The sequence below is a fragment of the Myxocyprinus asiaticus genome, chromosome 1, assembly GCF_019703515.2.
Source record: "Myxocyprinus asiaticus isolate MX2 ecotype Aquarium Trade chromosome 1, UBuf_Myxa_2, whole genome shotgun sequence".
NCBI classification, from domain to species: Eukaryota; Metazoa; Chordata; class Actinopteri; order Cypriniformes; family Catostomidae; genus Myxocyprinus; species Myxocyprinus asiaticus.
The window spans coordinates 9,878,462-9,905,026 of NC_059344.1; the positions used below are offsets into that span (position 1 = coordinate 9,878,462).

Consider the following 26,565-nt stretch of genomic DNA (forward strand, 5'->3'; position numbering starts at 1 on the left):
TGGGGTAACCTCCTCATGGTCACGATTAGGGGTTCTCGCTCTCAATGGGGCGCGTGGTAAGTTGTGCGTGGATCACGGAGAGTAGCGTGAGCCTCCACATGCTGTGAGTCTCCGCTTTGTCATGCACAGCGAGCCACATGATAAGATGCACAGATTGACTGTCTCAGAAGCAATGGCATCTGAGATTTGTCCTCCACCACCCAGATTGAGGTGAGTAACCACGCCACCATGAGGACCTACTAAGTAGTGGGAACTGGGCATTCCAGTTTGGGGAAAAAATCAAAAAAACATTGTTTTGTCCAACAGAAATGGTTGTAATTCATAAAATGACAACGTTAAAATCTATACCGATACAAATGTGACATTCAGGGGTGTCAATTGCATATGGCAGGGTATGGCGGCTGCCATACCTTGACTGCCTGGTCAAGTCAATGCAAAAGTAATATATTTTCATTACAGGATTAACAAAGTTTAAAATTATTTTGTGTCACAAATAAATTCTAATTGTTTAATAAAAAATAAAAGCAAATGAATAACGTTCAGGTCTTGATGCGATTGAGTTTAATCAACACTTCACAGATAACGAAGACCTCATTGATGCTGTCCAGGCATTTAATCGTTCATCTCACGATTTTATGAATGCGATTAAGAACAAAAAGTTTGGCAAACTTTATGACAAGCACATTGACGACACACTACTTCAAACCCAGATCAAAACTGAAAGATGAGAATGACACAAGCATCTTGCCAGCCCTTGCAAAACTGAGCACATTATCAGCTGCATTTTCGGAGTTGATAAAATTATTCAAGATTGCTGTGACATTGCCAATCTCCACTGCATCAAATGAGAGATTTTTCTCAGTACTGAAATGGGTCAAGGGTTACTTGCGGACCACCGTGACTGATGACAGATTAAATTACCTGATGTTGATGGCTGTTGAACCTGCAGTTGTGAAGTCCCTAAATTTGGAGGAGCTTGTTACTGACTTTTCCAATTTAAGGCATCGACGTTACCCCTTAATGGATTAAATGATTGCCTTTCAAATAAAATGAAATCAAGATCATCATAAGGTAAGACTTGGCTTTAACAGCACCTGTTTAATATGCTGGGTTATGAACAGAGCTGATTCATCTTTAGACACGTGTTTGTATTTTAAGACTAGTGCTGTTGTTAACAGCATTTTGGTGTTTTTTTCTCTGTACAATTTTTCTACCTATGCTTGCATTTGAATTTGTCATATGGCTTCAGTGTGTACACTATGTTTGTGATATTTGAGGATGGCTGCTGCAGCGCTTATTGATAGGGTCAGGAAGGAAGGAAAATATGTGGGACTTGATTTGATGCTGTCACATGAGGTGGTAAGATTGGATGATGTCATAGGACCCTGCCATACCTTGGCTTTTGGTGAATTGATGCCACTGCTGACATTGATTTAAAATATCCTTGTCCTGAGAATTAAGTTGAACCCTTTCATTATATAGCTGACCTTTGCTTTAATTCATTTCAGGATGGTTTTATAGTATTTACTGTTTCACCCAAAAGCAAAAACAAATATATGATGATTTTTTGTAGCATAGCCTTTATTTAAATTATTCAATAATAATAAGACAGTTTTGAAGGTGTTTGAAACCAACATAACCACTGCTAGAGAAAACAAGCATTTGGGTTTTGACTCAAAACCTTAAAGTTAGTGTTTTAATGCTTGTGACATCTGCCCTATATTTTATTATTGCACAGATCTTAGTATAGACAGTGATGGTCAAGCTCATGACCATAAGCATCAATGCATATTTTAAGAATATATTCAAGCCCAGTTTGAACTTCGAGGGCAGAAGCCACTTAAGCTGCAGCGTGGATTCTGCATTAATTAATTCCACTGAAATCTCGCGGTGTTCACGCAACCCTTCAGACATCTTACATTTGCAAGTCTGCCACAATTTTGCTACATGCACGAACAGAAACGCATTAAAAACCTACCCAGCATCGCTAGATCACAGCTCACATTTTTACATGCGGGACTAAATTGAGTTTGCGTGTTTGAGCCACTCGGAGCGGATTGCGTGCGGGTTTGTTTCGTATTGTGCGTCATATCTTCATTTCTGCATTCCCACCCAGGCAATATGGCAACACCAGCCGCTGTGAATGCATCGGGTGAGTACCGATTTTATTATTATAATTTAAAGAATGTGTTTGTGGTATTTAAAGGTAAATCGAAAGTCAGATTGGCGCGCAATGTTGTGTTTTCGCGCTAACAAAAGAAGCTAAAGCTGCGCGGCTCTTTAAACGGACGCCAGCATCCCCCTTCCCCCACGCGCGTAACAACAGAACGACATTTATAAAATGTAAATCACTTCTATTGATAAAATGGAACAATATTGCGTTCATTTTGCGCGACTAAAGGAATATTGCGCGGAGGCCATTGTGACGTCAAATGATTAGCAGCACATTTGACTTTTTTTCTGCCTTTGCTTGTTGCTAATGCAAATTAGATGCTGAACACATTTGCAATAAGCCAGTACGTGCTTTGATTTCCTTGATACGCAACTATTATGAGTACATGCAACACGATATGGCTATTGTGATGCTAGGTTTAGTGCCAACCACCAACAATATTACACAGATACGAGGTTTGTTCCCTCTGCCTGTTGATTCCCTTTTTAAACCCATAGAAAAATGGGTTTAAAACCCTGAAAGCTGCATGCAAACCAGTGGAATTTTGGATGCAAGTTGTTATGAGGAAGGTTTGTCAAGCAAATAATGTTATTATTTGACTTTGCATTAATGAACTAAGAGCAAGGCCTTCATATAGCCTACCCAATACTATAAACAAGTCAGTTTTATTAAGCCAATCTATGATATGCTACTGAAGATTTTCAGTGTCTTTCAGGGTTAGTTGCCTGAGTTAAGCCAGTATTATTGCAATACCTTCCAAGTATTGTCTGGACTCTATGCAGAAGTATTTTTTTATTTTCTCACTGAATTTGCATTGGACTACAGTTGGCATCGCTGAACTGTAACTGTTTTAGATTTTAATGCTGTCATGCCTCTGAAGGCACGATTGTCTGTGTTCTGTTTTTGTCTTAATAGAATGGAGTGAGGTTTAGTTATTTGTGAGCTCTGTCAGAACAGCAACCTGTATGAAGATAGAAAGCCAAACATAAAAATTAAGTGTATTCACATTTTTGAGATGCACATAAATAAAAATGTTGGCTGATAGGGTCATTGTTTGTTATGGCTGGTATATGCTAAGCTAAATCACATTTTTAAAGTGAAATCAGAGTGTTTTAAAATACATTAGAAAAGATGTGAAACTGTTTAGTTCTTTTGAAGCCAGGCATAGAACAGGGACCGGTTGCACCAGCTATACATAAATTGCAACTTAGCCTAGTTGTGATGTAAATGGGCACATGAGGTGTGTCCCAAACTGCACACTTCTGCACTATTCTACACCATTTTGTAGTGCGAGTAGTATGTTAACACTGAAAATACAGCAAAAAGAAGTGTACTTTAAGTACCCGGATGATGCACATTTCAACCGTCAAAACGGAGTGGGGAATGTTGGACACTTCTTGCACTCAGCGCACGCGGCTTGCCGTACATAGCGGAAGGTGTGGAGTTACCTGGCTGCATTGTTGGTCTTACAAAAGAGTTGTAAATAATGAAGAATGTAGCAGCTAGCAAAACGTCAGTGGATACAGCACCTTACAAATGTGAGTTGAATGATTTACCATCACCCCACGGGCCCGCACTGTGTGAAATTTTATCTCGTTTAAGATACAAGTGTTGAACTGAGGTTGGATAACGCGCTAAAGCTAGTGGCAACACATCATGTGCACTTGAAACCAGTTCTGTCAGCTTTTAAACGGTGAATGCTTCTGTGTAGTAAAAAAACATTAAATGTTCCATTTAGGATGATACTACACTTCAAAAATTCATACACTACATGGCTGAGTGCATAGTATATTTTTAAGCGCATAGTGTATGTAGTGTGTCGTTTGGGAAACGGCTTAAGTCACAATTTACACACTACTAAATATTGTAGCATTCCACCCTTAAACTTAGGTAGGACGTATCCCTACGTTTACACAAAATTTTTACGGAAGCCTCTGACCAGGAGTAATGGTTGCATTAAAAAAGTAGACTTATTTAATAACATCTATGAGCTCACATTTTGCATGACAGACTTCAGTCCTTTAGCCATATACAGTATGATAATGTTGATATTTACACTTGTTTACATTTACGAGAGAGAACATAATGTAAAAAACGTATTTCTTAGCAGCTCTTCAGCATGAAACCAATCTAACGGTGCACTTTCCTGTGTGCGTTGCCCGGTGTCAAGTTTCAACACACACAAAATAAGATAATTAAATGAATAAATGTCAGTTTTACCAGCCTGTTTTATTACTGTTTATTTATTGCCCCTTATTCATTTTACATACAGTTCCTGAATTATTTACATAGGCTAAATATACTATTTATTAAAACTACTTTTATTTCGAATCATATTTCAATGGGCATATCTTTTATTTCAGCTGACAATTACGTGAGCAAACAAGGTTTGAACACCAACCGTAACAAGATCAAACTGAAATTCATGGCTCTTTTAACACGTCTGTGTTCAAATTTGAAGGCTTCTTATTGGAGGCTTATTATTCCGCATTACTTTACGGAGCGTTTACGACCAACTAGCTAAGTCTTGTCTTAAGAACAGGTGGTGCAACCAAATTTAGCACTGACTTATTAACTAAGTACATTGTGTCTGCTTTCAAAATTTGCCCAATCCTAATCTTACTGTTACCAATTAGGGCTGCAACTAACGATTATTTTGATAATTGGCTAATGAACGATTATTCGTCTATTCGGACAATTATTGCAATTATTAATCATTAGCTCTTAACAGACAATTCAGCTTGTACCTTAACTTAAAAGGTTGTAATAAAGGTTGTGCTTACTAATAATAAAGAGGACAAAAATACCTCTAAATGACATTCATTGAATTAAAGGGGGAAAAATGATTTTTAAGTTTTAATTCAGTAAAAAAATAAAATAAAAAAAAATCATATTGTAATCAAGTGTTTTGTCTTGTTTTCCATTTAAAAATATCTAAAAATCCTTAAAACAAGATATAATATATTTAGATTTGCTTTCAGAGAATGTATCTTGAATATAAGTGTATTTTGTATTTAAGTGTATTTTTTTTCACTTGCTTATACTTCTGCCAGTGCAGTAAAGTCAAAATATAATTATATTCAAGATATAATCTCTGAAAGCAAGTCTAAATACCTTTTATGTTGCTTCAGGTAAATGTATCTTGTTTTAAGGATTTTTAGATATTTTAAAATATTTAAATATTTAATATTATATTCAACATTCTCAGATAACAAATATTTCTTCAGCAGTATAGCTCTTAAAGTAAATGTATTTTATTTTAAAGGAGTTTTAGATATTTATTTTGGAAAAAAAGCCAAAACAACAACAAATCAAAAAAGTATTTTGTTGAAGTTAGGGTTGTGGGTATACTGACGAAATATCGCAATAAAAAAAAAAAAAAAATGGTACGATATCATGTTGTTAATTTTAGTTCCATATTAAAGTATGTTGCCATTAGCAAAATGTAATGTAATGTGAGAGTTTTCAGATGAAATCAAAGACTATTTGAAAATAATACAGAAAAAGTCTTGATATGGCCAAGTGTGGTCATTAAGCAGCAGAACGATGTAATTTAATTAAATAATATAGTCACATGCGCTGCATGCCACAGAATGAATGAAAGGCTAAGCTCTGCTCTTGTCATCTCCTTCACACACACAGGCACGCGGGCACATGCACAAACGCATGCAACACACATTACTGCTGCTTGATTTTCATGTAGTGTGTCCAATAGTATCCATCTGTAGAGCCGTAGAGCAGTGTGTTTAGTGTATAAATGGCTGTGAACATTCAAATGACCATTTTCACCTGAGATTTCAGCTCGCGAGTTGCTGGAAGTTTGATATAATGGACCCAAAAACAGGAAGAACTTAAAAGGTCTTTCAAAATAAAAGTCCCGCTGAAATGAGAGCTTTATGTAACTGGATGCGTGAAATTGAAGACATTACGACAGTTATGAAAATATTACTACTGTATAAAAGTGTAATATTCAAAGTAGTAGCAATAATACTCATAACAATAATATAATATTAAATGGTTAAATTATTAGTATTATTATCTGTAAGCAATATCACAAAAGCTGAATACCAGCACTTGCTTTTTTTTACCAAAAACAATATTTATAAATAGTTATATTTTCATTTGATCTAAGCTGTACAGTATGTATTAAGCACAATTTGATCATAACATTTATTTAAAACATTTAACTTGGAATCCAGAAAAATTAAAACAGAAAAGGCATAATATTTATCTATAAGACTGTAACTCAGTCAGTGTTTGGGGATGAGGAGGAGATGGAGAGCAGTCAGATAATGCTCTTTATTTCTTTGCATCTCTGTACAGCGTATGCACTCTTCTCTGTGCTTTCACTCAGTTCAATAATTAACACTCTCAATAAACGTAAACATCTAGCAACAATAAACTTCTCAATAACACTCAATAGATCAAACACTCAATAGATAAACAGTCGCCAACGCTGAACACACGACTCGTTCTCTCTCTCTCTTCTCTGGCGTGTTTGGCTGCTTTTAAGGGCTCTCTCCGCCATCACTGTAATGAGAAACCACTGTTCGATATTATGCCAACCAGCTTGACGAGCCACACCACTCCCTCTCTCCCAAAAACAGACACACAACCACGCCCCCATCCCCACAAAAACTTTGTGCAGTTCTTTTTGTCAATAATTTTCTGTGTAATTTCATAAAAAATCTGAATTTATTTTTATTTGTTGCCTAAGTATCGAGTTAGTATCGATACCGAGGTACCAGGGCTGGTATCGTACTGAAGCCACAATGTTGGTATCGGAGCAACCCTTGTTGCAGTGTAGCTAAAATGGGTGGAAGTTGGAAGTTAGAAGACTACCCTTTCACCTTTTTGTTCACATCTTTCCATCTTTAACTCTCAAAAAACAAACTCTCTCTCTTTTTTTTTTTTCCTCCCAATTTGGAATGCCCAATTCCCACTACTACTATGTAGGTCCTCGTGGTGGCACGGTTACTCACCAAAATCCGGGTGGTGGAAGACAAGTCTCAGTTGCCTCCGCTTCTGAGACAATCAATCCGTGCATCTTAACACATGGCTCGCTGTGTATGACACTGCGGAGATTCACAGCATGGGAGGCTCATGCTACTCTCCGCGATCCATGCACAACTTAACCACGTGCCCCATTGAGAGCGAGAACCCCTAATCACGACCATGAGGAGGTTACCCCATGTGACTCTACCCTCCCTAGCAACCGGGCCAATTTGGTTGCTTAGGAGACCTGGCTGGAGTCACTCTGGGGTGGTAGTAAGCGTCAATACTCGCTGAGCTACCCAGGCCCCCAACTCTCTCTTCTTAATAGAGCTGCATATCGCCGATTTTCTTCACGATAAGATACACACCGCAACACATTTGTATTATGATTTGCTACGTGGTGAGCCATCATGTTATAATCTAGCTGGAGCAAATGTGCGTGAGGGATGAGCGGCCCGTGCCACTGTGCATCAATTGGGATGCAGTTTCAATCTCTCACCCTTAAATCGGGACACTTCACAGAAGCGGCGCTGACCGCACAAAGAAATGCCAGTTTTGGAGTTTGTACTTATTTACACGACCTGCTTCCTTATTATTTGAACTAATAAAGGATGCATTAAAGATAAAACGGTGGGGTGTTTCCTTTAAAGATGCTAGACATGCAAGTGTTGCTTCAGAAAAATGGTAGCTCCGGTTCCGCTGGATTTCACAGTGAGTGCGCTTCATTATTTAGTTTTGTATTTTTGTATATTTCCCCATACTTTTGCGATCTACATCACCTGAAACTTTTTGGAAAGTTTGCAGTGCGTACTGGACTGTAAGCTGTATTTTCTCTCCTCAATCAGGCGCGAGCTGCAGTGCTCCTCTCGTGTGCCATCATTGGTTTAATATCTGATCTCATGTTACATTATATGAGATCAAACGACTATTCGACAATGGAAATTTTTGTTGACAATTTTTTTATTGTTGGCTTTGTTGATAACGTCAACTAATCGTTTCAGCCCTAATACCAATAATAAAAAAAAATAAGATATGGTCACATACAGATATGGTCACCAATATATGATTTAACCATATAAACTATATATATTAAAATAAACGTTTAGGCCTATTGTATTTCAGGCCGTCAAAATATGCGGTGTTTATAACTGAATTGGTTATATACAGCTAGTGACTATTGCAACGAAGAAATCGTCATCTATCATATGTTATGTGTTATGTTTTCACTATAGTTTATCAAATAGTAATAGCAGGTACAGTATGTTCATTGGAAATATATACATGTTGCTGATCATTTATGTATTCTTAAAAAAAAAAAATCACACCATTTTTTAATGTAATAATAATGAAATGCTTAAAGCAATAATAACACACAAACACTTTTAGCAGCAAACTGTCAGCAAATCAAATGCTGGGTTAGTGATTGATCTGAGGAAATATGCAACACAAACTTGCTCATTTTAAATATCTTTGATCCTGCACTTGCTGAAGGCCTAAGTAAATTACCATCCATGACTCTATTACTTTAACACTTTTTCCCCCCAGCAGGCAATTCCTTTCCTGCCACCTCATTGTTAATGCAAATAAGGCAAAATGAATAAAGAATGTGAGCATTTTTAGCACCTGGTTGACATGGTGCACTGCCAAGCGCGCTTTAGAATGTGCAAGAGCATTCAGGAGTGGAGTCAGATGACTGGAGTGGAACTGAAGGGCACTTTGTTTTAAAGTCAGCTGCTTTAATTTCACTTGCTTAAGAGATCTGTAGCCCATCTGTACTTTGACCTTTATGCTCACAATGGCTAACAAAAGTCAGCCCACGGTTACAAAGTGGGCTGCGATAAGAATGTATTTCATACAAATAGCGGTAGCCCTGTTTGTCAATGGGGATTACGGACACAGTTGATTAGCAACAGTTCAGATTGTTTGCAGACCTCTTGTGTTTAAGGAAGCCTTTCTTTTAAAATGGGTGAAGCATAACAGGACTGACCAGAGTAGTACTGCTAAAAAAGAATAGTGTGTTTCCAGAGCACATGGTGAGCTATATGACAGTGGTTCTCAACTGGTTTTTCTACCAGACCCAGATGTTACTATACATTGGACATCAGGTGGCAACCCAATAAAAAAAAAAGTCTTTAAAAACAAACATTAACATTTCTTAAAATTACAATGATCTATGTACGCCCAACAATAGGCAAAATGATTAACATTGACAACAATAGGGCTCCAGACTAACATATGAGAGCAGTGGCACCGGTGGGGTTCGGGGGCTATAAAATGTACAATTTTAAGACAGAAACTAATAATAAAAGTGATATTATTATTGCATTACAAAAATAAGTGCAGTTACCAATAAATGGGCATATTTTGTCCCAAATGAAATGCACATTTGACAGTAAGACATTGATTTTGAGTTTGGATACAGATGAAAATGTACTGGTATGAACAACTACATCTATATAAGGTAAAATGTTAACACCTAATTTATATAGGGCTAAATTATTCTGACAGTGCAAATGAGTTGAGACTCCTTTCATTAGGCTCTTATTAATGAAAGTTCAATAATCTCGTAATTTCTGAAGGTAAAAAAAAAAAGTTACATTTACCTAGAATCATAGAGCATTAGAAGAGAACAGATTTTACCGAAATAACCAATATTAATAATTGTATGAATAATCATATTCCTAATACATCTCAAAACTTTACAAAATATAATAATTTAGAAACTGCCATAGTTGTAACAAAAATGAATTATATTTCCTCTTTCCGCTAATAGCTATATTATAAATAAACTATCTAAATAATCTGAAAATATGTAATATAAATATAGATTTCTGCCTAAATTACTATAGTTAATAAAGTTAGAGTTAATGTTACTATAGTAAATTCATGGTAAATTTGTGTAAGAATAGGGAAGTGTGGATGGCTTAAGTTATGTCTGTGCATGGCACAGTGTTTTCTCCTGTTCATTTCATTAATACTGTCTAGAATATCTGGGGCCTTTTAATATGTTTTTAAACTAGTATACTCACCAAGACATTGGAGTTTTCATAGGGGGTTTACAACAGAAAATTCTGTCCCAGATTCCACAGTGATATGCGACTCGCGCTACTTCTCAGTTTATAATGATCTGTGCTGCACGTTTAAGACCGATTCGTGAGAAAACGCACCTGCTCTGTGCTTGCACTTGCGCTGCTCTGTCCATTGAGCCATGCTGATAATTGATCCAGGTAAAGCGGATAGCGATTCTTTGTTCTGCTTTTGGCATTGCTCATACTCTGTAGTCACACTGGTGCGACCTCTAATAAAATGTAGCCGCTCTTGCTGGGTGAAAGGTCGCAAAATGCGACCAGTTAGTCACTGTCTGGAGCCCTGGATAAGCTATTTGTTTTATAACTACTTTATTATAACTGAGATTGTATGGTTGGATGATTTTTATTGTTTGAATTTGCATTGTTTTCCCCTGCTGTCTGTGATCAGAGCAGACCTGCAAAGCATATAGGAAGTTTTGAGTTCTGAAAGAGGCAATGGCTATGTTTACATGCACTAATTTTCATCAATCAAAATATATTCAGTCCGATTGCAGATTCCGAATGTTCTGTTTATATGTCCCCTAAACTTTGCAATCTGATACAAATATTCATATACATTGTGCATTACATGTATTCCGAACCAAACTTTTGCGCATGCGAAGACGGTCAGTCGTTGAGTTCTGAAGAAGCGGAGAAAGTCTGAGAGAGTGAGAATGGCACCAAAGTCCGTAATTGGTCTTTCTTCTTATGTTACTCACTATACTCGGCAAATGAGAAATTAGAAGCAGCGTCTAATATCCTGTCTGTCTTAACCATGTATTTGCCTCATGCCCATTCCTCCTCCAGTCTAACCGCAGGCATCTCTGGATGCGAGTACGAAGTAAAGACAGGTGGGTGAGAGATGTCCTTAAAGGAGTTTGCAGATGTGGAATGGAAACAAAATAATAGGGACTTTAAGCAACAGCTGCGGATGGGATGCTACGCAAAAATGACGAAGGAACAGAGCATTTAATCATTCAAGAAAAAAAAGGTAGGTTATTGAAAACAGCAAGAGAATGGATGCTTGCAGTGATAAATAACGGTCAGAAGAAAAGTTTTTCTCCTTTACGATATAAATAACCTACGTCTAAAACCTAGATATTATTATTAATGTCTATCGATATTCTTGAGGTTTATTCAAAGCCTATAACCGACCGTGTGTAATAAATTTAACATGAGTTTTGAGGAGGATGTTTAGGTTATTTACTGTGTTCCCTTTGCATCATCTCTTGTAAAACATATTTAACATTTACTTTCCTAACTGTCACGTATGATCGACTGCCACTATGGCAAAGAAGAAATGATGGTTTTGACATCAGGAAGTGAGTGAAGTCGCATACACGCAATGGAACACAGAACGCCGTAACCGCACCTGCTGCTTAAAGTCCCTATTAAGAATGACAGTGTTCTTTTTTGCTTTGTGATGTCATGAAAGAACATACAGTATGTGTCCTGCAGAATATTCAGCATGAGTCCGCATACCCGTAATAATGCATTTTGTCATTGCTTTGTATAAATAAGGTTCCTGCGAAGAGTATCATGTATAAACATACATACGCACCACATCGCAAGGTACTTCAGAATACGATTTAGAAAGTAGTAAAACATTTACATGGCTGAGATTTTTCTTTATTTTAGGTCTACACCACCCCCTTCAATCGGATGGAAATTTCATTCGGATCCATCTCAATCGGATCATTTTTGTGTTTACATGAAGACTTTCAATCCGATTGAGCTATCAGTCGGATTGTAAACAGATTATTTGGTTGCATGTGAATGTGGCCAATGAGCCCGCCAATATGGCGATACTTAGTAAAAATCAGTTTATTTAAAAAACAGACAATGGAAAAAAAAACGTATTTACATGACATTTGAAATAATCAGATTGTTCCCTGCTTTTGACGTCAAATCGTAAACAGTTATGTGCCCAACACTCATTGGATGAGGTGGTTAAAACACAGGTAAAGGTGTTAACATGCAATGCAAAATCGTGGTAATGGGCAAAAATCTACCTGTGTCAATCGGCTTATTCTTAAGCCATTAATGACCTTACACCAATAAAGGAAAGCCATTTTAAGGCATTTAAATGTCCACAAGTGTTCTCGGCTTATTAAGAATAATCGGTGTAAGAACATGCAAGTAAACTCGCTCTGTATGTTTGATAGTAGGGTTCAACGGGGCTAAAGGCACCCCTTAAGGATATTTTGCGGTAGGTAAATGTAAAAAAAAAGTTTTGATTGAATATTGGTGGAGCAACATAATTTGTATGAAAAGAAATGTTAACAGAAGGTTGTTCCGATTAAAGTTCAGTTTTTAAAAAAAAAGTGGTGAAGGAGCCTCTTACCCCACACTTGTAAAAGGCTCCCTCACCTGGAGTAAAAAGCCCCTAGGGGATTTAAAGTGATATCATGTAGACATAAAGACAATAGTTATAGTACAAATAATTTTGAGACGCCAAGATGCTTTTTTGAGTAACAAATTAAGATGATGCTTACTCAAAATACTTCAGAAAAGTCATCCATTTCCTGTTAATTTCAAACACTTTTGTCACTTAATTACATCTCAAGTAGACTATAAACAAATGAATCTCTATTTTGATTGGATCAGTCACTGGAGCCCTCTTTGAACATTTTTCATAACAAATCTATTCGCCACACTTTTAAAAAACAATGTATTTAATAGGGGTCTTTAGCCCCTGCAACGGGGGCTTTTTACCCCAAATACTATCCTTTCACTTATTGGACAGCTATTGAAAATGTTTTTTTTTCAATTTAATGACCTTAAAACTGAAAATAAGTATTTTGTCTCAAAAGGAAATTCTTCTCAAAAGAATTTCAGGGATTTTCATTAGCTCCATAAATTTGCAGCATTTAAAAAATATAAAAGATTAGATCAAATTGCGTCAATCAACCTTTAGACACCATATGCAAAGATCTCATGGATCAGAAAACTTTTGCAGTGCATAGTGACAAACAATTTTGTTTTTACCCCACGGAGCCTTTAGCCCCGTTGTACCCTACTCTGAACTCGTTATAGAAAGATCCAAGAAATTTAGATTTATGATATGACTATTTTTTCCTTTCACAGTGCATTTGCAACTGATTGGAGTTTTGTTGTTTTATGGAACTTGGTTCAAGAAATAGAGCACTGTGCTAATTATACAATCTCTGTGTCACAGAATGTTGAGGGAGGACCCAAATGCAGAGGCAGTTTAAGAGCTTTTTAATAAAGAACAAAAATACAACTTGAAACTCCCACGAGGGGGAAAAACAGAGAACAGAATAATAAACTTCAAAAATCAGAACAAACAAGAAAACCGACAGACAGGAACCAACCAACAGAGAAATCACACAAGATAAACTAGCACAAGACTGAACACAAGAAGAATTTATAAAGGGAAGGGTAATAGGAGGCAGGTGCTGCAGATAAGGAGCAGGGTGGAGTAAGGAGCAGTTCTCCATGTGGCTCCTGCAAACACGAGGAAGAGGTTAAAGCACAGAAACAAGCACACACAAGAAAAAAAAGGCAGAGGAGACTGTCATGATCCTGCCACAACAAGAATAAACAGACAAAAGTTGCAGGACCATGTAAGCTCTTAATGTAAATAAACAACAACAACAACAACAACAAAAAATCACAGGGAACAATTGCACACATGTATGAAAAGTACTTCAGCATGTTTTGGATATTCTGTTGACCATCATGTTTGAAATAGCCAGAGTGTTTGGCAGCAAGTTTCTTTGGTTGTGTAACAGAAGAGTAATTTTCATGCAGTCGGAAGAATGATTTGATTGTGTTAATCAAATAGTCTGTCGTTTTAAACTTGTTACCTTATGAACTATCCCTACTCTGAAGCACTATTCATTCTCTCAGCGCCTCTTTAGCACTGAATTGTGAATTGCCAATATTTTCTGCTTGGAAATGCACCAGGTGGCCCTTCAATGTCATCTGCACCTTGATTTTACCCACTCATATGCAGTACTTTTATGGTAATTTAGTTGTGTTTTTTGGTCCTTTTTTGAGCTTCTTTTTTGAAAAAGAACTGTTTGAAAAATTTTCAGAGTGTTTTCTATGGAAAAAAATAACAGCTTATGAGTAGGACTGTCCCGATTAAGAAATTTGGCTGACGATTAATTGTCAAACAAATACTTGCTATTATGATGATTATCTCTTTTAGGGCTTTCATGATTAATTATCATGTAAATTGTTATATTTCTTATTATATTAACTAGGGATGAACCTATAAAGCCACATCAGGAGCATTTCTAATGAAATCAGTCATGTAAAGTGGATTGGTGTTTTTATTTTAAAACAACTTCAATTGCAGAAAACAAGGAACCTGCAAGAAACATCTAAAACTTTTAAATAATTTACCAAATGTAGCCTACTTTGAACCAATTAAAGAAATGTACATTCCTATGGCCAACTTCCTTTTATTTAAAAAAGCATAATTACTCTGCAATTTAAAATGTATTTGATAAGTGAGCTAGTTTTATAAATAAAGTGCGTTGCACTTGATTCAAACCTATGAAAAGACAAAACTAAGGAATGCAAACAAGTATTAAACTTAGAAACAAAATGCATGTGACATAACTAAAAACTGAATAATGGAATGTTTACTCGGATCCAGTATGATCCTCTAAGCAAAGCCAGAAGGTACCAGTCAAAACCTACATGGCGAGTAGCATGTGCCTGACAAAGCCATAATATATCGGCCAAATTTTCTTATCTGACCGATAACTTTAAAATTCACATTTATAATGCCGATACCGATATGCCTGCCAATATATTGTGCATCCCTAAGCAAAACTTTTGATATTTAATTTTATCATTTTATTACCCCACAGGAATATTTGCCATTTACACCATCATTTCAGTAGTTCACAAGTTAATGTAATCCTGTTTATAGGATAGTGTAAAACGTTTGTGGCTCGCTGTCCTGGGCAAAGGGCTCAAGGTTTGACCTGAGCACGAATACCCCCCAAAAGATGCCAGAAAATGGGACAGTGAGCTGTTGTCTGCCAAGCCTTGTATTTGAGGTGATACGAAGTATTTAACAGTGCCTCTTGTACCCCCCCCCCCCCAAAAAGAGTGTGAAACGCTGAAATTAATTTGAGGGAGGGGAAAGCGCTTGCTGAGCCCTGTGAGAGGTGGGCAGAGGTGCCAAAGTATGATAGAACGAGCGGGGGCCGCTAGTGGAGGCAGCCTTGCGCTAGGGTCCACTTGGGGGATAGGAAAGTGGGAGGTGTAGAATAGGTAGAGATGGAGAATGAAAATAGGTGGAAGGACTGAAGAGACAGTGGTGGTTGTGGCCACATGGAAATTAGCTCTGCGAGAGCTGAAAAGTGCTGGAGGGATGGTTACGCCAGAATGCGAAGGCTGCCCCCGGACGGAGGCATGAATCCTAGCTGCCAGGACCGACCTTAAGTTTCCTTCCAGCCTTGGTGTGTTCGACGGATGGTCCCGTGCAGCGAACAGGTGAGCCCAACCTGCGATCGAACGGGCTTTCGCTCCATTCGACGCACGGGAGAGTCCTCCAAGCTTCGAACGGGAGAGCCCACAATACAAATAAACGTGAATAGCTCACTCAGCATTCAGAACGGGAGAGCCCTTGCTGCGGTTTGAACGGCAGAGCCCTTGATGGATTGTGCTGGAGGATTCTGAACCGCCCGAGCATAGATGTGGATCCTAGCCAATAGGGAAGATCACCCTGAGTGTAGGAGTGAATCCTAGGTGCTCGGAACGACCTCAGACTCTCCTCCTGACAATGGGGGGCCCTCACGGCATTCGAATGGGGGAGTCCTCGCTGCACTTCGAATGGGGGAGCTCATGATACAAATAAAATTTAGCTCACACTGTATTTGAGTGGGAGAAACCCCACTGCGATTCGAACAGGAGAGCCCTTGTGTGCTTAATTCGGGCCCATCCTGTGTTGTGGGACGGGGGGCTTCCGGACTGGCCAGGGTGGACCCCTGCTGCATCTGAATGGTGAGGCCGGCCTGTTGAAAAGTCGAGGATGAAGCTAGCGTCCCCCTGACCCCGAATGTGAAAGTTGTGGTTAGTTGATTAGGGCTTGATGTGCTTTCCTGATATGAAGACGGTTGGTGCATATGTAGCCAAGATGACCAGCGGCCCAGTAATCGTATTTGGTGTTCGGTCTGGCCTTTGTGGGCTCCTGTGGTTGCGGCGCAGATGCAAAGGTAATGGCTTGAGTATAGTTTATCTGAGATGCCGGAATTGAATAGGACGGATTTGAGGTGTTTTTGGAACCAGAATCGGGATACTGCTTGATTTTTGTTATCGATGAAGAGGGGGTCTAGAGGGGTTTTGGTTTGGGATCCTCTGTAATATCGATCATGCACTAGCGATTGGAAGGGCTGGATGGGAGTAGGAAGGTTGAAAATGAAAATTGGTCTGTTTTACTTTGAAGTATCAGATGTGTCGTTGTCTATGATGTTGAGGTCCGAAATGGTGGGATGGGTTCATGGGTCAAATTTTGTCATGGTGGTGAGTTGGGAGCAACGGAACGAAGCCAAAGAAGGCAAGGATGAACATGGCGTCTAGTGTTTTTAAGGTGTTTCAAGAAATGTAGCCCTGATGGAGAGGGTTTAGGCAGCGAGTTACTATCGATCTTACTAAGTTGTTTTTTGGTTTTGTTGGGGTGTGAAGCGGAGGAGGATATGGAGAGGGTGGAAAAATCTGGAAATGGCAGATTGTAACTTAGGTGGAAATCTTTGAAGCATATCCAAGTTTTCCGATATGTATGTAGGGTTAGGGGCTTGAAGAATGGTGTCCTGGGGTGCGTGGAGGAGGAGTCTGAGAGGGTGATTTCTAGGAATTTCAGTTCTGATCGGGGAGGAACTGGGGTTGGTGTCGGGTTCTCTTCTGGGCCACGGCTCTGGATCTCTAAGAAAAATTAGCAAAAAACATATTGCTGATTCTTTGAGCCTGAAATGTATTCTGCTTTAATTATGGTTAGCTGAGGAGGGATTAGGGACGAAATTCGCTTGCGGAGGTAACCTCGTGCAGGGAATGATTCTGGAGTAGGAGTGGTTAAAATGGTAGAAGGGAGGGGGATAAAGTGAAGAGGGGAATGGGTCTGGAGCGGGGTTCTCCAGCGGAGGCAGCTTCGCATGGGAATACGCTCTAGTGGCCCATGGATAGGAAGGAGTAAGGAATGGATATTGGCAGAGAGAATAGGTTGCGTGGAAAAACTAAGGCATCTGGAACATATCTGAGGCAATGTCAGGATACGTGTTTGCATGGGCATTTGTGATATGAGCGGGCTGAATCCTCGGGCGCAGGACCGCACATTGTTCAATGGGAGAGCATACGATTTGTGTGAGAATGTTTATGCTGAATTTTACTGAGCTAGCTCAAAGCTGCGAGTGGCTGGGTCCGCAGGCATGGGCCCGCTTGGCATATGATTTGTAGAATGAATGGGATGAATCCTCAAGCTCAGACTCATGCAGCGTTTAACAGGAAGACCCCATGATTTCGTGTGAGGTTTACACTGCGAATAAGCAAGAACTCACTCTGTGGTACGAATGGGTTGAGGAGGGCATTTGACGTGAGGGCATATGGTAGTCTATTTTCGAATTAAATAGATTGGTGCAGAGATGCAGGCTTATGGTGAACAGTTTAGGGAAGACCTGAAACAGCCCGATTGCTGTCAGTTGCTAGGTGGGTGATGGTTAGTTTGGTATGAGTGGCATAATATGGGTCACAATGCTATGGAGGCTGAGACGCATGGTCTGAAAGATGTGTTGTGGCACGTGAACAGTTGCAGCGCTTGAACGCACATTTGCGCTGTTTGCCGTGTAGTGCGAATTTGTCGTATGACCCTAAAGACGCCACAATTGCAGTGCTTGGACAGTGCATTGCACTGTTTTCGGTGTAGTGGGAGGTTTGATCACGCAGCTCGAAAGATGCCGTAGTTGCGGTGCTTGGACAGCACGTGCTCTGTTTGCAGTGTAGTGGGAGTTTGTCACATGGCCCAAAAGACGCCACAGTTGCGGCACCTGGACAGCACATTTGTGCTGCTTAGGGATGTGTTGAGCCGATGGAAAACATGGTAACCTGGTAAACGTAACGTCTGTGGACAACTGAACGTAATCTAGATTAAATGTCGGGAACATTTGTAAAACAATGTCAGGAAATTTGCTTGCGTGTGCATATGAACAACGTTACCTAGAGTTGGTTTGTCATGAAATTGGAAGGCACCTGAAACTGAGTGCCCAGATGAATACCGTAGTTTGATGTTTGTTAATTTAAGCATATGGTTTGAAGCTTTGTCGATTGTTTTTCAATGTAATGCGAGTCATTTCATAGCTCTGTATTATTGGCACGGGGTGGCTCGTCTCGTTTGACGAGGACATATGAAATCGTAAGAGTTTGTGCCTGAGAGTTGGATTTAATAGATACTATAAGAGCACAGTTTACAGTAGTGTGGTGAATAAAGCGATTTGTTGATATTTATAACTTGTAATAAATTCTAGAGAAAAGCTGAAATATTGGAGTATAAAGCAAGGTACCAAACTGAGTCATTCACCATTGATTTAAACCTGTTACTTGGGTGGAGCGTAAAATTATGACAGATTATTGAACGCTTTTAAAATCATGCAGCAATTAAGTTGTATGGTCAAGCTTGTAAATAAAACTTTGTAATCCAATGATTCGTGCAAAAGTAGAGAAGACTGACTATAAATTAAAATGATAGACTGATTTTACCTGCGTGAAGCGTTTGTCCTGACGGGAGGAGGGAAGTCATGTTATAGTGTAGAGCTGAGTGGAAGTTTGTAGCGGCGCTTCGTGTTATCGGGGCTGTGCAGTGAGGTGAGCTCGAATTCGAGAGGAGGCGTGGCGTGTTTGTGGAATGATTATGAATGAGTTGGGACGTGGCGCATGATCTGCCTCTTGCAGAGCCGAATTTGGCTCATGTCTGTTCGGACAGAGGCTGTGTATTACTGCAGTGTGCCGTGGAATGGTCAGAGTGGGTGCTGCGCGGCAGTGAGCACATGCTGAAATGTTTACGTTGGTTTGAAAAGAAGTTGTAATTAGAGTATCGGTCAATTGGAAGGAGTTCGCTGTTGCGCTCCAAAAGGCACTTTGAAGGGAGAACGATCGTGATATTCATGTTAGAAGTTGACAAACAGAATCGCTGAATGGATCACGCCCTAAACGAGCTGCACGGCGACGTAATGAGGCTGACAGGAATCACCTGTCCGGGAGAACCAGATTGAAACGCTGGGGAGCGTTGGAATGGTGATTGAATTAAATAGTTAATCTTTTGTTTCCCTCGTGTTCAAATGAAGCTGTAATTCATTGTCGGGTGGAATGAAGGCTTACGCGATGGACTGCACCGAGTGGAATGTTTAGATAAGAGAACATATGAGCAGTCGTGGAGAGCTGTTTGACATGTATACAGAGCCGAAGCAGCCAGTTTGCAGAAGCAACTTCATGCTATAAACTGCTTCGGCGAATGGAGCACAGAAAGAAAGACAGAGTAAAAATATAACACTTAACGTGGTAGTGGTCAATACTGCAAAAAACAAATGACTAACAAGATTGTTTGGATGGAAGAGCTGTTCTGATGAAGGCGAATGCTTTGTAGCGTAGTTGTGTCCGATGATCCGAGTCACTGCCTGGGTCTTTTCATGGGCAATGGGCGGGGCCGAATGCTGGAAGACTTGACGCCATGTAGAGGTAAGCGGCTGTTTATAAAACAGCTGTTAACTCTTTTTCTGCATGGAAATGCACCAAGTGGTTTAATTGCATGCTGCTGCTTCAGTTGCAGAGTCTCACCTTGTATGTTTTTGTTTTTTTATATAATCTGAAATAAAAAAAACATTATGCATTCATTAAGTTATTTTATTTTCTTATATTCCAATAATACAATCACCTGATCAATAAACTGTTAGTTTTGCTGGAAAAACTGACTTTAAGTTAAATATAACTTGGTTGCTACTAGCAAGTATGTTTCTATGCATGTCTGCAGAAAATTTGTGCTTTTACTCGCTGAATGTTCAGTTACAACTAAACCTCTGCCGCACACCCACAGTCCTCTGCTTAAACTCAAGTCCTGATTCCATATCAATCTTTACATATCAAATCCCCCTAAAGAATTAATTTGTACAGGACATTCTTTTCACAGGAATTACAGCATAGATCTGAAAAGACGGACAACACCAAGACAATGTGTGTTATGTGATGATTTTCTGTATGCTGTGATTGAAGAATTTGCTCACCCAGCCTGTTTTTGTCTCAACGGAGTTTACTTGACACACAAATGAGACATCTTGACCACGTTTGTAAAGGATTCAGACATTCAAGGGGGGCCTGAGGGATGGTGCCGGGTCTCAGGTGGTGTGTGGATGTTTTGTTTTGGGGCAGGACTGAATGGGAAATTGGCTTTGGGTAATTAGAATGACTCGGAAGAGAGAAAAGTTGGTGAAGAGAGAGGAAAGGAGGGAGAAAAGAGGTGAAACAAGCGGTTAAGCCGTGATTTTAAATGAGACGGCAGCGTTCTATCTGCCTTCACTCTGTCCCAGGAGACAGATTAATGAGTTTGACCTGAGGGCTTTCTGTAAAAGAGTGACAACAGATGGGATGAGGGAGCTTTAGAATGTTCTATACAGCTATGTAGATTTTGTATTTGCCTCCATTCAGGGGTTGGTTACTTTGATTTTATTAGGGCTGGGCATTTTATGTGTATGTAAATAGTATATATTAGGGATGTTAATGATTGATCGAAAATCGATTAATTGTTGTTAATAATTTGATTGATCAAACTTATCTATCGTCGATTAATTAAGTTCGGGATAAATGTGTTCTGAAATCAAGCCAACAGATGTTGATAAGTCTGTCTATACAGCATGTCGTCATCCAGTTCACATAAGAAGATGCACAGGTGCGACTTGAAGCAGGCTCAATGTACACCGTGTTGGAGCGTTTTTCTTTAAATGAACACCGTGATAATGTTTTAAAGCAGTGTTTCCAAAAAATTTTTCTGCCACGGCACACTTTTTACAACTAAAAAAATTCTACGGCACACCACTATCCCACATAGGCTAACCTTCGTCAATATTTTTCTTTTCAAGAACTTGTCCATGTTTTCTGTCCATCTTAGTAGCATGTTTATTTGTAATGAAATTCGGCTATGTCATTTAGGTAGGCTACGCTGGTAGCTGGTCACAGGTGGCAAGAGCGCTATATGGGTAATGAAAAAACAACAAATTTGATTATTTTCTAATTTGTAGATTTGTTCTTGCAATGCCACAACAAATTACAGGGATGCAAACTCATGAGGGGTGAAAAAGGTAAGACAATCACCGGTCCACATTTTTTTTCTGGGGATATTTTTTTTAAACCAATCCCAGCTATTTTAGTGATTCAAGTTTATTCAGGTTTATAATTGTACAGAATTAGCTGCAAAATGGAGTGTTTTGGTGAGGCTTGCTTCTGTTTCACAAATTTTTTCAATTTTATTAACTGATTATAGTTCAGTGACCCCTTCTGGAAATGTCACTAGGTGGAGACAAATGAGCGTCTTATGTGCTATGAGTGAGTCAGTGAATAATTTTGAGTCGTTCATGACCGAAATCTACCAAGAGACTTTATAGTGTTTAAGCATTAAAAAAACAAAGCAGATCTATAGTCTTCCTTCAGTCTGAGCATTATTTTTCATCCAAAAAGACAACAATAATAGTCCAATAATAGTGAGTTTCAATAACGTCCTTACCTTCTCCTTTATTAAAACTTGCATGGCTACAAATCCACTGACTTCAGTATAAGAATTATAAACACAAAGCAGATCTATGGTATCATTTTCCTACAGTAGCCTATTTAAACTGCTGAGCATGACTTTTATCAGAAAAGACCACAATAATAGACAAATAATAATAATTTTGAGTTTCAATAATGTTCTTTCGTCATTGTAAAGCACATTTCACTTGAGTTGAGTCGAGGCGTCAACGCCAGCGTCAAGCGCTGCATTGCCCTCCACATGACGAGTTGCAGAGAGCATCACAGAGGGGCAATTTTATGAGTTGCCACATAAAAAAGTGGGAGGTGTGCACAAGAAACATTGAAAATGTATTTGGAAGAGAGAAAAAAGCTTGCAGTTGCTTTGATAGAAGAAAGTAATAAAAGGACTCGTTTATGTTTAGGTATAAGCGTTTTAAATTCACCAAGAAATTAGTTCAATAACTGGGGTCTCTGATATTCATAAACGATAAGGTAATATTTAATTAAAAGAAATTATGAGACATTCAATGTCTCCACAAATTTGGATAGTTTTTAAATATTTTTTGTCGCTTAGTACTCTCAAAGACATTATTGGTGAAGCAAAAATGTGTGTGAAAAACACTGGTGTAAAGTGGTGACACTTCATAGACTTCAATGTATTCTGCACTGAACGCGAGTCACGTGAAAGACCCTTAACGCGTATAAATATCACTCACTTTTGCACATTAATCATTGCTCTTCACAATCACAAAAGTGATCGATTATGGTTTCAAAATGGCGAATTTCTCCGAAAGGTGAGGAGTTTGGATCCCTGAAATTATTTTTTTTTCATGCATTTATTTACTTTGTGGACTAAACAGCTGTGTGGCCACAAGAAAGCCACTTGTTAGAGAGGCTAATCGGAAAAAACGACTTAAGTTGGCTAGGGAGCATAAAGATTGGACTGTGGAGCAATGCAAAAGGTCAAATAGGTGCATCAGGGTAAGAAGGGAAGTACATGAAGCGATGCACCCGTCATGCATAATGCCGACTGTACAAGCCTCTGGAGGCAGTGTCATGATCTGGGGTTGGTTCAGTTGATCAGGTCTAGGCTCAGCAATGTTATGCAGCAATAAAATGATTCAGCTGACTACCTGAATGTACTGAATGACCAGGTTATCCCATCAATGGAATTTTTCTTCCCTGATGGCACATCGTATTCCAGGATGACAGTGTCAACATTCATCTGGCTCATATTATGAAAGAGTGGTTCAGAGAGCATGAGGAATCATTTTCACACATGAATCGGCCACCAGAGAGTCCTGACCTTAACCCCATTGAAAGTCTTTGGGATATGCTGTAGTAGACTTTAACGGAGTGGTTAGACTCTCCCGTCGTCAATACAAGATCTCGGCCAAAAATGAATGCAATTCTGGACAGAAATAAATGTTGTGACATTGCATTAGGTTGTCGAAACAATGCCACGACGAATGCGCACCGTAATCAAAACTAAAGGTGGTCCAACGAAATATTAGAGTATGCGACTTGTTTTTGGCCAGGCAGTGTGTGTGTGTGTGTGTGTGTGTGTGTGTGTGTATGTAATACACACACACACACACACACACACACACATACATACATATATATATATACATATACACACAGAGTTGAAGTCAGAAATTTACATACACCTTAGCCAAATACATTTAAACACAATTTTTCACAATTCCTGACACTTAACTGTAGAAAACATTCCCTGTCTTAGGTCAGTTAGTATCACTATTTTAAGAATGTGAAATGTCAGAATAATAGTAGAGAGAATTATTTATTTCAGCTTTTATTTCTTTCATCACATTTCCAGTGGGTCAGAAGTTTACATATTTTTAGTATTTGGTAGCATTGCCTTTAAATTGTTTAACTTGGGTCATATGTTTTGGGTAGCCTTCCACAAGCTTCTCACAATAAGTTGCTGGAATTTTGGCCCATTCCTCCAGACAGAACTGGTGTAACCAAGTCAGGTTTGTAGACCTCCTTGCTCGCACATGCTTTTTCAGTTTTTGAAAATAAATTGAGATCAGGGCTTTGTGATGGCCACTCCAATATCTTAACTTCGTTGTCCTTAAGCCATTTTGCCACAGATTTGGAGGTATGCTTGGGGGGGGTCATTGTCCATTTGGAAGACCCATTTGCGACCAAGCTTTAACTTCCTGGCTGATGTCTTGAGATGTTGCTTCAATATATCCACATAATTTTCCTTTCTCATGATGCCATCTATTTTGTGAAGTGCACCAGTCCCTCCTGCAGCAAAGCACCCCCACAACATGATGCTGCCACCCACATGCCTTACGGTTGGGATGGTGTTCTTTGGCTTGCAAGCCTAACCCTTTTTCCTCCAAACATAACAATGGTCATTATGGCCAAACAGTTCAAACATTTCTCCAAAAAGTATGATTTTTGTCCCCATGTGCACTTGCAAACTGTAGTCTGCTTTTTTATTCCGGTTTTGGAGCAGTGGCTTCTTACTTGCTGAGCAGCCTTTCATGTCGATATATAGTAGGACTCGTTTTACTGTGGATATAGATACTTGTCTACCTGTTTCCTCCAGCATCTTCACAAGGTCCTTTGCTGTTGTTCTGGGATTGATTTGCACTTTTCGCACCAAACCACGTTCATCTTTAGGAGACCGAATGCATCTCCTTCCCGAGCAGTATGATGGCTGCGTGGTCTCATGGTGTTTATACTTGCATACTTTTTGTACAAATTTTGAAATTGCTCCCAAGCATGAACCAGACTTGTGGAGGTCCACAATTTGTTTTGGCTGATTTCTTTTGATTTTCCCATGATGTCAAGCAAAGAAGCACTGAGTTTGAAGGTAGGCCTTAACATACAGTCACAGATACACCTCCAATTGACTCCAATTAGCCTATTAGAAGCGAATTGGCTAATTGCCTAAAGGCTTGACATCATTTTCTGGAATTTTCCAAGCTGCTTAAAGGCACAGTTAACTTAGTGTGTGTAAACTTCTGATCCATTGGAATTGTGATATAGTCAGTTAAAAGTGAAACAATCTGTCTGAAATCGATTGTTGGAAACATTACTCGTATCATGCACAAAGTAGATGTCCTAAACGACTTGCGAAAAATATAGTTTGCTAATATGAAATCTGTGGAGATCTTGTGTTTTTAAACATCTGACTTCAAGTGTGTGTGTGTGTGTGTGTGTGTGTGTGTGTGTGTGTGTGTGTGTGTGTGTGTGTGTGTGTGTGTGTGTGTGTGTGTATTATATATATATATATATATATATAAAATACATACACACACACACACATACACTACCGGTCAAACGTTTTGAAACACTTGACTGAAATGTTTCTCATGATCTGAAGCGTATGCTTAAATGTTTGAAATTAGTTTTGTAGACAAAAATATAATTGTGCCACCATATTAATTTTTCATTATAAAACTAAAATGTAATAAAAATAAATAAAAAAACATTTTTGAAATTGATGACTTGGACCAAATAATAAAGAAAAGCAGTCAATAAGTGCCCAACATAGATGGGAACACCTTCAATACTGTTTAAAAAGCATCCCAGGGTGATACCTCAAGAAGTTGGTTGAGAAAATGTCAAGAGTACATGTCTGCAAATTCTAGGCAAAGGGTGACTTTGATTTATTTTGGATTTTGTTTAGTCACAACATAATTCCCATAGTTCCATTTATGTTATTCCATAGTTTTGATAACTTTACTATTATTCTAAAATGTGAAAAAAAAAATTATAATAAACAATGTGTTTCAAAACTTTTGACCGGTTGTGTGTGTGTGTGTGTGTGTGTGTGTGTGTGTGTATATATATATATATATATATACACACTGTTTGTTCCACCTAGCAGCATTACAGGTACAGTACAGCCTCCTTTAGTGTATTAAGCACTAAGCAGTAAACAGAATGCACTCTTGCATAGGTAAGATTTTTTGTAGGGCTGATACAAAACAAAAGGTATTTGGTTACAATCAGCTACAAAACTGAAAGTATTTCTTGTGTTATAAAAGTACAAAATAAATAGAATAATGAAAATTAAAACTTGTGCATTAGGAGTCTTACAATTTGTTCCACTTAAACTATATTTAAACATTCAAAGCTTAAGCCCAACCCTCCCAAAAAGACAGAAAAACAAACCAAATCAAATCACTTTATTGTCACAGCCATATACACAAGTGCAACGGTGTGTGAAATTCTTTGGTGCAGTTCCGATCAACATAGCAGTCGTGACAGTGATGAGACATATACCAATTTACAATAACATCAAATTAACACAACACAATTTAAACATCTGATATACACATAATTACACTCAACAATATACAAATAATAACATACACTGTACAGTATACAATACGCTGTTTTTATTTATTTATTTATTTTTTACTATATAGATACACATTATTCAATAAAAATTAAAAATATATATAAAAAAAGTGTGTGTGTATATATATATATATATGTACAGTATTGTACTGTATTGACATTCAGGCTGTCAGTTGATAGTCAGTTGTTAAGAGAGAACATATAATAATAATAATAATAATATAATTTATGACAGTC

The 26,565-nt window shown here is 38.6% G+C and overlaps 1 protein-coding gene across 4 annotated transcripts in view; it reads left to right on the forward strand.

Annotated features, from left to right (window-relative positions):
• Positions 1-1,892: 1,892 nt before the first annotated feature.
• arnt2 (aryl-hydrocarbon receptor nuclear translocator 2) overlaps positions 1,893-26,565 on the forward strand; it is a 150,712-nt gene continuing 126,039 nt past the window's right edge. For all 4 annotated transcript variants that reach the window (XM_051664632.1, XM_051664708.1, XM_051664771.1 and 1 more), the window contains exon 1: positions 1,893-2,152. In XM_051664632.1, the coding sequence (XP_051520592.1) occupies positions 2,122-2,152 (31 nt within the window). In that variant the 5' untranslated portion in view covers positions 1,893-2,121. The remainder of the gene's footprint in view (positions 2,153-26,565) is intronic.